The following is a 12,416-nucleotide window of genomic DNA, read 5'->3' on the forward strand; positions in this document are numbered from 1 at the left end:
TTAGAAACTAAGATGGAAGTCATAAAAGTGACGGCAAACTCATGGAGCCCTCCCTCTAAGACAGCTTGTCTTCTTCCCTAAAGACTATTCCCATTTTGCTCAGGATGCTTCACTAGTAGCAACCTCAATGTTCCTTGCAACTGGAGATTAATTACTTTCCTGCAGATAATTCCCTCTCATTATGGCGACTGCTAAATCATGCCAGACTGCCCGGTTCCAACTTTCCTTCTCAATATTCAAGGCCAGTGGTACAACGAAGAATGTAATCCTTCCAGGCAGGGACAGCAGGTATTGTCTGCTGGTGCCACTGGTTGCCTTCCTCCCATTACCTAAACAGTGTATCTGAGAATGCTTTTCAGACTTCTCTGACTGATCACCAATCTAATCCTGTCCTTTCTGCCACTTCTGTAAAATCAAGGTAAAACCAGCAAATATATCTATGCTTAGATAGCTACCTCTCAGGCTGTCACTGTGATACATCTTACACCCATGATCTCTAATTTAACCCCACCAACTGTGACTACAGAAACCAGAACATCCACTTTATACATGAACAAACAAGATGAAAGGGCCGTAAGTCAGTAACAATCCAGGGACGGCTTTATTCCAGAGGCCTAAACATGGTGTCCTAAAGCTTCAATCATGTTTCTGAAGTACTCACTGGCAGGACCATCTTCCTAATTCACCCACAACCTAGAGACCTGTTCGAATCCTAATTTATTCACCTTAACAACTGGCCTTCCAAATAACCAGCCCTGATTCACCCACAACCTGTACCTTGACAGAGATTTCTGCAGAATTCCTCCCCAGTCTCAGGACCTTCCAGCAAAGGTCTCTGATGCCTGGCAAGAGCCAGCTTAGCTATGCCTTCCCTTTCTGCAGTTATTCCATATAGCCCTACCCTGACAAGACTGTACACCTTTTACCATATCCTCTTTTACCCAACAGCTTTCCCATGTTAATCTGTTCTCTACTGTCTACTGTAGAAAGTTCAATAAATGTTGGCAAAGTTAGCCAGCAATGGAGTGACAGAAGACAGGGGAAATAAGGCAGTCATCCCCAAAGAAGACAACTTGCCTTCACGATGGCTGTATCAGAGTATGTACTGGGAACCGCCCTCCATACCTCCAAGGACATTCTTCACTCGGGAGAGCTAGGAGGCTGCACTCTGACAGCCATGGTCCTAAGAATGAACTGTGTGCTATGTATGGTTCATGAGTCTCCTTCCAGAATCCCTCATGGTTTGCAGTGCCCCATAAACAGAAAATGTAAATAAGAGAATCATTTAACCCACAATTGCTCCACTGCATTAAGCTCTTTTAAATCTCTTAATAATTATAGTCAGAACAAAGAGAGGAAGACAGAACTCATTAAGAATAATGAGATTGGTGACAGCAAAGGCAGCAATGATACTGAGTTGCTCCTCACAGTACACATACAGGCTCTCTTCCCCACGTGCACCCTTGGAAGATACTAATTATGCCTCTGGCAAAAAACATGTGCGCCCCTTCACAGCAGCTATTTAAAGATAAATGCACAGCAGGCGAACATTTCAGGTCCTGCTCCAATTGTTCATTCCACTCCACTTCCGTAAGAGGTTAAGTTCTAGGATATGGCATTAAGTATAGGAGAGAAACAAGTCTTGTTAGTTTGGCTGACAGTCAGTGTCTTGAGACTGGACCATTTTAAATATCTAAAGCTTTCCAAGAGAAATGACTATATGGTATTTACATTAACTACAGAATCCCTAATTGATAGGATCTCCAGAAACAAGGACTTGGTGAGAAATCTTAGGGGTTGAGAAACCCCTAAGGGGGTTCTCAAGAGAGCTTATCGTCTTTGGCTCTCATGTCATCACTGATAGGTAAAATAAACAAGGTTTAATGAACTCTAATCTTTGCCTTTCCCATGGCACAATCAGTTAAGTCTCTCCAATATTCCAAACTATTAAGGGTAATACCTGAAGCCTACATAAACAACTCAAGACTTTGGCCAAAAATATGCCTTGCATGTCTTTTATTTATTGCAGTCTTTCCTATTTTAAAACTGAGCTCACCATGCTGGGAGCTCCGGACTTCCTGCTCTCCCAGGCAGTCTGCTTCCCAGCACCCTCAGCTCACACTACCTGTATATCTCCATTTTTAGAGAGCCTAATAATCTCTCTTTCTATTCTTTGAGTAGCTGCGCATGAACACGCATATTTAATAAGACATACAGACAGACATGCAGGGTGGAAGGCAGGCAGGCAGGTAGGCAGGCAGGCAAGAAAGAAGGACTAAAAACAATAAAAGGTTTCCAAACTAAAAATGTTAAGACTGCCTAAAAAATGTTACAGATCTCACAGCTGTTTATAACAGCAAAACTCAATTAGACAAATTCCATAACTACCACAAAATTAAACACATTACTGTTTTAAAGAAATTTTAAGTCTATGGGCACACAGTTTTGCTTAGTGAAAAATTCAGTGAGAAATGTAAATAAGTACTTTGCAGTCAACGAGAATAAGAAATGAGAATAACACTTTAATGGTGCATTAAAGGATCACATTATAGAAACCATCCACACAACCCATACGTTTCAGAATTCAGTTTCCACTTCTTGTTTTAATGATGCTTCCCTCCACTGAGTCGAGGAACAGCATGCATCCTCCAGTTGCACTCTTTAGACCTATACAGGCTCTAAACTAAGATTTTGAAAACTAAGGTGACTCCCAGTTTTAATAGCTCAGATCTAACCTGTAAGAGAAATAAGTAGGAAAGGAGTCTAGTGAGAACCCAGAGGGTGTGTATGCCAGCTAAGACAAAGCAGAGCTGGTTTTGTTGTCTGGCTCTTTGAGTGGAGAAATACATTCACTGGACCAAATCTCACCTAAAGCTTTCCAGCAAAGGTGACTGCCTATAAGAGAGATGGGTCTCTCTTGTCTCAAATGTCTGCTTGGTAATTTTATCCAGCTTAACTTTATTGTGTAACCCTGACCAACCAGGGAGAATAGAGGAAAGAGGATTTTTAAAACAAAGTATAAAAACACATGGCACATATACACAGGTTCTGCTATGCTTATTGTCACTGAGACAGTCCTTAAAAAAAAATTCTTAAGATTCACATAACTGAATCCCATGATGTCAAAGTAACTTTCCTAGGTGGCTATGGTATCACATACATATAATACCAGAATTCAGGGTAGATGGGAAGGAGATTTCTGAGACTTTGAGGGAGGTCTGGATACCATCATGTGTTCCAGGTCATCCTGGAACATAATAAGACTCTTTTTCAAAATTACAGACAGTGGCCAGGTGGTGGTGGTGGAGGCCTGTACTCGCAGCACTCTAGAGACAGAGGCAGACCTGAGATTGAGGATAGCCAAGCCACATGGAGAAAATCTGTTTTGAAAAAACCAACCAAACAAGAAATGTCTCCAAATTTAGGAACCCTAGCTACTCTTGCAGATGATCCTTGACCTGGGTTCAAGTCCTAGCACCCAACACAATGGCTTACAACCATCTGTAACTCTAGTCTCTGGGGATACAATGCCTTCTTCTGACTGCACAAACACCAAAGTAAAGTGAAGTCTATGTGGCAGACACATGAACAATGAGTATTTTAAGTAAGTAAAAAAATTCGCAGAAGCAGCAACAGTGGTGGTGCATTATTTTCATAAAACACTCAGAAGGTGGAAGCAGGCAGATCTCTATTTTGAATCCATCTTCATATACACAGAGTCTAGTATGCCCTATATAGTGGGGCACTTTCTTTAAAAAACAAACCAAAAAAAGCCAAGAAAACCCTGGCTACAAATCAAACAACGAGATGTGAGAACACAGTGGTGCCATGTGTCCTTCAAGCTTACCTCGAAGGCAGAGAAAGGTAAGAAAGTCTTCTGTCTTAGGCTTCCTTTTAGAGAGGTCAGAAATTTGAGTAGCTGGCGGGGGTAGCAAAGGCTCCACTATCTTCACTGGAGTTGTGCTGGGACTATTCGGCTGAGATTGAGCAAACTTCCTTTGTGCTTGCAGCCTGGGCCTATAACAACAAAAGAAATGTAAAACTAAATTAAGCAGAGACTGGAGAATACAGGACCACATGCAGCAGTAAAACCATGATACAGGAAGAACAAACTGACAATCTTTCAAACAAACTCTTACCAAGTAAAGCTCTATGTCTCTCTCATAAACCACAGCCTGCATTACATGGAGCAATAAATCCACCTAAGGGACTATTGTTTTCTATGTAGATATAAGGTATGTGTTTAGTATGAATGTGTGTAGCAAATGAAAAATCAGTGGGGAAGTGGGAAGATCAGTTCAATGCTCTTGGACTCCACAGACTGTGGCTCAAAAAACAACAAGAAAAATGTATGAACCTACAGGGATCAGTGGCTCTCATACTAAACAGCATCCTATGTTTCACAAGTTCCTTCCCTTATTGTTTGCTGACACCGACTTCACCTTTATCTGTCTTCTACCTCCAAAAGTGGAACTAATGACCCACTTCGAACATCCTGAATTCAGTCATAGGCTGGGGAATGTAGTTCAGTTTCAGAGTTACCGTGAGAGAGCAGTAGGAACAGGAGAGATGACATAATGGGAAAACATGCTTATTGCCAAGTCTAATCCCCAGAACTCAGAAAACTGTCCTCTGTTCTATTATACACACTAAATAAATTCTTTAAAAAAAAAAAATGAAATCCTGAAATTTAAAAACAAAAACAAAACAAACCACCAAAAAGCAGATATATGTAAACCATCAGAATGAGAACAATCTTAGCTATGTTCGTCTTTCTTTAAATTAGCGTCTACATCTGCTAGATGCACACTAAAGAAATACATCTTAGAGCAGGAGCAAATCTCCACCAAGCAGTTTCATTATACAGAGCACTAAGTCTAGAGAGTCGCCTGTCAGCATCACACACTGTGATCAGACACTGTGAGGCACTGGTAACTGTACCAACTGTGCCCCAGTAAAGCACAAGTTTCCTTTGCAAGAGTGCTGGGAACCAATGTTATGTAAACAGTATGCTCAAAGCAGTGACATTTTTTTTTTTTTTTTTTTTTTTTTTTTTTTTTGGTTTTTCGAGACAGGGTTTCTCTGTATAGCCCTGGCTGTCCTGGAACTCACTTTGTAGACCAGGCTGGCCTCGAACTCAGAAATCCGCCTGCCTCTGCCTCCCGAGTGCTGGGATTAAAGGCGTGCGCCACCACGCCCGGCTCGCAGTGACATTTTAAACAAACAATCTAGCACACACATTAGTCTATTTTACATCTGTAAAATAAATTACATCTTCTTAAATCTTCCAAGTTCCAACATTATGCTTGAGCTTCCTGCCTTATTTGTATTAAAAAAAAAAAAAATCCTTTAATCCCTTTAATCCCAGCACTTGGGAGGCACAGGCAGGCGGATCTCTGAGTTCAAGGCCAGCCTGGTCTACAGAGTGAGTTCCAGGACAACCAGGACACAGAGAAACCCTGTCTGGAAAAACAAACAAACAAAAAAAAGAAGAAGAAGAGCCTCTCACTTTTATTTTAATTTCCCTTCTTCTTCCCTTATCAATTACCCATCTCAAGCACTCTTTCTAACTACTGACTAGATTAAAAGGAAGCAATGTGACTTCAAGAGCTAACTGGACAAATGACACTGAAGTGGGGCTCACAAGGAATGGTCGAGCTCAGGTGTAGAGTCAAGTGTGCCTACCTTGTTACAAGTGGAGACCAGAAATCACTGGTGCAAGCTGGATGGTGGCCTAGCTTCAGATTTAGTTAAAGACCTACCTCAAAAGAATGAGAAAGCCAGAGAGGGACAGAGCAGGATTCCTGGAGGATTCCTCTGGCCTCCAAAACAGACCCAATGTCATTGGCACCCAAATGTATACCCATCAACACTAAATTAATTAACTAAGTTAAAGCTTGGAAAGGTTCTCCCAAAAATGTGGAAGTTTGACAATGACACAGGATTACTACAAATCTAATCCTTAAATGTTCCAGAAATGGGGAAATTCGACAATACCAGTATCTGTCATAGAAACAAAGTGCTTCTTTGCAACCAACTAGTTGTCTTGTAACTGGGGGCAGAGGGGGAGAAAGAAGCCATCATAAGTGACCCTGAAGTATGGTAACAGACATGTGCTGCTGCTTAAACTAATTTCGGGATGTTTCTGTTTCATTTTTACATTTTAATTTCAATATTTCTGTCCTCTTCAAATGGGTATTTACACCTTTTTAACATTATTTGTTTAAGTACAAACTTCAAAAGATGTGGCCAAAGTGCTTTATGTTACTCATGGCTCTTTCCATGTTTGCACCTGGCAGAAGCCACATACTAGGGACGACTAAATTCAAGAAACCATCTTATGTAAAAGCACATTGTTGTGTCTCTAGACGCAGCACGACCATATAGAGCTGCCCTGCTTTTCCAACTAACATTTCACCTTTCTAAGAAATTTGGAGTCAAGTTCTGAAAGAGATGGTGCCAGCTTTTTGCTGGTGATTTGATTCTTACTACATAATAAAGAGATCGGGAGTCCCAGAGAATCCTATGGAGAGTATACAGAAATGCTGCCAGCGTGTGAGTAAACTACTAAGTGCTTCCTGCTTTAAAAAATAGTCCACGGGCTGGTGAGATGGCTCAGCAGGTAAGAGCACCCGACTGCTCTTCCAAAGGTCCTTAGTTCAAATCCCAGCAACCACATGGTGGCTCACAACCATCCGTAACAAGATCTGACTCCCTCTTCTGGTGTGTCTGAAGACAGCTACAGTGTACTTACATATAATAAATAAATAAATCTTTAAAAAAAAAATAAAAAATAGTCCACAACTATCAGTCATAATGAAAACCAAGTAAACACAAAAGCAGATGGCAGCAATGGTCGAAAACCAAGTCACAATCTCAACCTCCACAACTATTCAAAGAAAAGACTAAAATGTTCCTCAGGACACTTTCATAAAGCCTATGAAAACCAAGGTATTATCTAAATAAAATAAGGCACCAAGGAATAATAAGGCCCGTGGAAGAGAAGACAAGCTCTAGTGGCCATCTGTGAAGACTTTGAGAGCACTGGTAAGAGCAGGAACTCAGAGTGCCGGGGTGCCTTGTCCTCGGGCAACACTTACCAGGTGCACAGTGGCCTTTGTCTAAAGAGGGGCATATGGAGCCAAAGCCTTGAAGTAAGCATAGTCACAAGTGAGTGGATGACTCAAAGGCAGGTGAGGAGCTGCAGAATGTTGTCCTATAACAAACATTCCGGGGGGAAAATCTGAGAACCCAGGGCTGGTGGAACGGAAGACCGGTATAGCCTTGCAGAGGATGTTACCCAGAATGCATGTACGGGTGCTGGAATCAACCCCTCCAACAACTGCCTAGCATTCATTTCCTAAAGAAAAGAAGCAGCACCTCTTACTTCACTATCAGTGCAAAAATGCTTTACAACAAAATACTGTTGGCCTAAGCGTGCTTCACAGTCATACTGCAGTGGTGGTTCTGAAATTTAGGAGAAGCAACAGGAATGAATATCCCACAGAAACAGTGGGCAGAAGATATAGCTCAGTGGTAGAATGCTTGCCTAGCAAGGGTAAGGCCAAAGGACCACTCCCCAGTATTAAAGTATTAAAGGAAAAAAAAAACTGAGAACAGGGCACAGGCCAGGAAAGCCCTAAAACCAACAACAGAAATAGTAAAGCTAATTTTTCAGTAAGATGCCGTCATTCTAGATCTCATAAGCCAATATAAAGTGACAAAATTTCATGAATATAAGCCAGTAGGAGAAATGTATGAACATAACTTACCTATGATTTAGAAATATAAAGAGAACAACATGTTACTTAAAAAAACTAGGAAGAGGGGTTGTTTAAAATATCTTAAAAACATCCTAGTTACTTGTTTATAAAGGTTACTTGTATAGAAAGGTGCATGACTGTTTATATTTATGAATAAAATACAGTGAACAGCTCCCAAAAGTAGAGATCCAAGCTAGTATTTCAATCTGGTATTTGGAACAAATGCTCAAAGTTAGCAACTTGTGTATACAATGCCCTAGGTGGTATAGAAAAAATAGAGAAGACAAAAGAGTAAAGCCAGGTGAGTTAAGTGCAGATAACATTCCAAAGCTGTTTGTTTGTTTGTCTTTTAACAGAGAAGTGAGAAGCATGTTAACTTTTAATAGAAATTGCCTGGTTTGTATCTCAAGTCACCTCAGATATTCACACACCCTGAAAAGCAGCAGTTCACCACCATGGTCAACCCCTCAACCCCTTCTACTGTCCTACTTAGGACTTTATTGCAGATTCATCTTTATGGCTTACTGAAAGACAAACCAGCATAAAAGACTTCCAAAATATCTTCAAGAATCAGGAGAATAGCACACTGCTGCCATGGGTCCACAACACTTATTTATTTATTTATTTAGAAGGCAGACAGTTGCAAGAATAGCAATCCAAGCCCTAGCAGAAAGAAGACCCAGGGTGGGCAAGACCGATAAAAACAATGTAAGGAGGGTAGGGGGATGCTCAGTCAGAGTTTGCTGCACAAGCATGAGGTCTTCCCTGAGGCTGAGCCAACAAATCCATGTAAATAGTTGCATTGAGAACTAGGACTCCAACCTGGAATCCCAGCACCAGAAGGCAGAGACATAAGAATCCTAGGGGCTGACTGTCAGCCAGCCTAACTCAATCAATAAGATCCAAGTTCTATGAGATGCTGTCTCAAACAGTAAAGCAAAGACTGGCACCTTAATAGACCTTTGGGCTCCATATATATATGAGCACACATTCACATACCCACATGAGCACATACACCCAATACATACCACAAATTCTTTTTAAAAATCACTGAGTGTATACAAACACAATTAACACTTTTACAAAAACAAACATCTCATGCATAAAGTTCTTGGGTGAACCCAAAGGGTCCATACACATTCCTTACCTCCTCCCCGTCCTTTCCCCTTTTTCTCAAAGATGGATATGAAAGTTTCCAGGTCTGTTTTCCATTAAGAAGCCTGACACAAGAATCAGAGTCCCATTTCTAGGTTTCCTCAGCCATCTATAATGCATTATAACCACCTTACTCTTGTGTGTATGCGTCTTGTGTATTGTGTGTATTTCTAGGGCAATAGCATAATAGCAACTCCTAGGTTGACTGAATGTCACTGCTGACAAAAATTTCTAATATAGTCTCCAAATCAAAAACAGTGTGCACACATAACAAGGGGAGAGACACCATGCATAGCCAGTACCTTGTTAGATGGACATACCAAAACGTTTTATTAATTCAATTCCCCCAACATTAAACTTGTAAGCTAGTAAATCCATTTATTTAGATGATATCCCAATCAAAGGGTAAGAAATAGGAGGAGATGATCTGTTTGTTCAAAAATAAGAAACTGCTTCTGGCAGATGCAGAATGACCAGTGGGCCTCCACGCTTTGTGGCAGTGTGGTAGCTGGCCCTGACACTTTGCCAACTTGCTGAAAGGCCTATTCAAACAGGAAAAAAAAAAAAAAAATCTGTGTTTCCATCCCCAAAATAATTACCCACTCTATTCTACCCCTAGACATACACACACACACTAGAAACCTGGCAGCTGCTCAAAGAAACAGAGTGTGCTCATGTGTGTGCACTAGGTTTGGGGGCAGGAGATACCATCTACCAGGGCAAGCTGCCCATCAAATTCAAATGCAAGTGCAGTGGCAGGCAAAACACACAGGCTAGCTATAAATGCCCTGCATGGTGAAGAGAATATAAATACATCCGTAGTAAACTCAGAAGCCAGCAAATACCAGGTCACCCACACTGTGTAACAAGAACACTAGACACAGATGATACTCCTGTAAGCATAACCCCATCTTCTGCTTAAACTGCATGAGAGCCCAACAATGGCAGACGATGGCCACTTGAGAAGGTTTTGCTACACAGAAGTCTTTTGCTGTCCAGCTATACTGATTGATAGACATTTTCCTTTTAGGGGGAGGATGGGCTTTACATATCAACAGATTACATAGTTTATGAAAAAGACACAGAATATTAAATATTTGTACTCCTTGACTTAATTAAATAACATAAGAGCTATTTAGAGTTTTAAGTTTGTTATAGCCAGATTTGCCTGGGAAAATCGCCTCCCAAAAGGTTTAGCTTGGATCAGCAGGTACCAGGAACTGGGCTGTGCCTCAACTAAGCTCATTTTTACCAGTGCGGGCCTTGATTTTCTCAAAGTCAGGAGCTGAAGCAGGACTGTCAGCTTCACAGTAGCCCATGCTACTGTATGTCAAAGACCCTGTCTCAAAACACATTAATTAAAAAAAAAAAAATAAAAACCTGGTAAAGATTAGATTCTATCTCTAAGCATGACGGGCAGGTGACCCCGGCATCCCTACGGGGACTCCTCAGCTAACAAGTGCTAGCTGAGAAAAGACTGATCTTTTCCCAGTGCCCAGTAGGAAACTATTGGCTCAAGATAAAGGTATGTTTTCTAACTGTGCCAGGGAACAGGCTAAAAAAAAAAAAAAAAAAAAAAAAAAAAAAAAAAAAAAAAAAGGGAGACATTTAGTGTAAAAATAGAGATAGCAAACCAATTCAGGAAACTGAGAAGTCAGAAAACAATCCAATTTTTAAGAAGGAAATCAAAATCCTTAAGAGTTTTTAAACAATGGTGATAATATCAACTCCGGTTAATACTGAATATTTCCCAATAAGAAATTAGTTATTCTATATATAACACCCAGCCTCGTCAAGAACATAACTTTAACCATGTTTTATAAATACACAAGACAGGAAAGAACCTTTAACTGTCCTTAGAAAAAAATTAAGAGAAAGTCCAAAGTTAGAACGAAATATATAAAAGCCAGGACAGCTTCAAAATAAACATTTGCTGGCATACAAACTCTCAGGCTAGGTGATGAAGGGACGAGAACAGTAATAAATCTTGTATCAAATCAGGAAATTAAAAAAACAAACAAACAAACAAAAAAACACACACAAAACAAAACAAAACAAAAAACCCGAAAGAACAACAACAAAAAGCAACACAAAAACAAAAACAAAAAACAAAAAACAAAAAACAAGCCATCCGGAATCACAGATCACAATCAGGAAAATGTTTTTGACATTATTTTTTGGTGTTCTAGGAAGCAATCAGGTCCAAGGGGGACAGAATTAGTATAAGGGGACAGCTTTAGTGGTCAGTCACAGTGCTGTATGCCCTGGGTGTCAGTCTCTGTGCACCCCCTAGGCAAAGCTATGCATGTCCTACCACAAGTCAATGCGTGGAGCCTCTTCATCAGGGATTGTCCCAAAATCTTAAGAGAAAAGGGAATAAATTGAGATTCAAAATTACCAACAAAGGGAAGAGTCCATTCTGAACAGGAGCTGCCTAAAGAAACTCTTACCGTACTATGGTATGGTACAAGGTTGTTAGCAAATAATCCAAAGCACACTGTTTTAAAACCTTAGCTGTGCCAGTTATAATGTTCACACTTGGAGGTGAGATTGCCAATGTAGTCTTAAAAATATCATTTGGGGGGGGGGGGGGAGACTAGCAAGATTTTCAATTTCAGGTTACTCAAAACCCAACTGCAAGCTGCCAAAAATCCCCTGGCAAAGAGAGGCGCTGGGAAGGAAAAGGAATGAATGACCTTGTGAATCGGAAATGTGTGTGTGTGTGTTGGGGGGGGGGGGGGGACCACGGACATATGAAGAGTCTATAATCTACCACATGATTCAATTCATTCACTCGTCTCTGTCAATAGCCTGAATATAAAAGTCAATCATACTGAAGTGTCCCTCACAAATACTCAAGATGCAGTGGTTTAATGGGTGCGATTCTAAAGAGCTGGAATGGATCAATAGTTTGTTTTGTTTGTTGTTGTTTTTTTTTTTTTAAAGGTGCAGGAAACTGTGTCACCCAACAGCATCCTGGCAGTTTCACTTAATGCCTCCAAAGAAAAAGAAGGAGATGCTATTCACAATACATTCCCACAGTAAGCAGAGCAGGCCAACACTTCATCATCTTCCTCTCATTTTACGTTAAAAGAAATCTGCTGGGCTGGAGAGATGGCTCAGTGGTTAAGAGCACCAGCTGCTCTTCCAGAGGTCCTGAGTTCAATTCCCAGCAACCACATGGTGGCTCACAATCATTTCTAATGGGATCTGGGATGCCCTCTTCTGGTGTGTCTGAAGACAGTTACAGTGTACTTACATACATAAAATAAGAAAGAAAGAAAGAAAGAAAGAAAGAAAGAAAGAAAGAAAGAAAGAAAGAAAGAAAGAAAGAAAGAAAGAAAACTAGCTGATATATATATATATATATATGAATGAACAGAAAACACACACCAGACATTTTCATTACCTACTGAAAATGAAGTGTGGTGGACACAAACCACCAACAGATGGCAATCGACTTCTCTGAAAAGGAATTTTGAATTATAACATGCCCTG

The 12,416-nt window shown here is 40.5% G+C and overlaps 1 protein-coding gene across 5 annotated transcripts in view; it reads right to left on the reverse strand.

The window, feature by feature from the left end:
- The window catches only part of Jarid2 (jumonji and AT-rich interaction domain containing 2), a 187,485-nt gene that overhangs the window by 42,832 nt on the left and 132,237 nt on the right, over window positions 1-12,416 (reverse strand). For all 5 annotated transcript variants that reach the window (XM_085831134.1, XM_085831133.1, XM_085831132.1 and 2 more), the window contains one exon: window positions 3,848-4,017. In XM_085831134.1, coding sequence (XP_085687260.1) covers window positions 3,848-4,017 — 170 coding nt within the window. The remainder of the gene's footprint in view (window positions 1-3,847; window positions 4,018-12,416) is intronic.

The sequence above is a fragment of the Mus caroli genome, unplaced genomic scaffold, assembly GCF_978045245.1.
Source record: "Mus caroli unplaced genomic scaffold, Mus_caroli_1 scaffold_15, whole genome shotgun sequence".
In the NCBI taxonomy this organism is placed as follows: domain Eukaryota; kingdom Metazoa; phylum Chordata; class Mammalia; order Rodentia; family Muridae; genus Mus; species Mus caroli.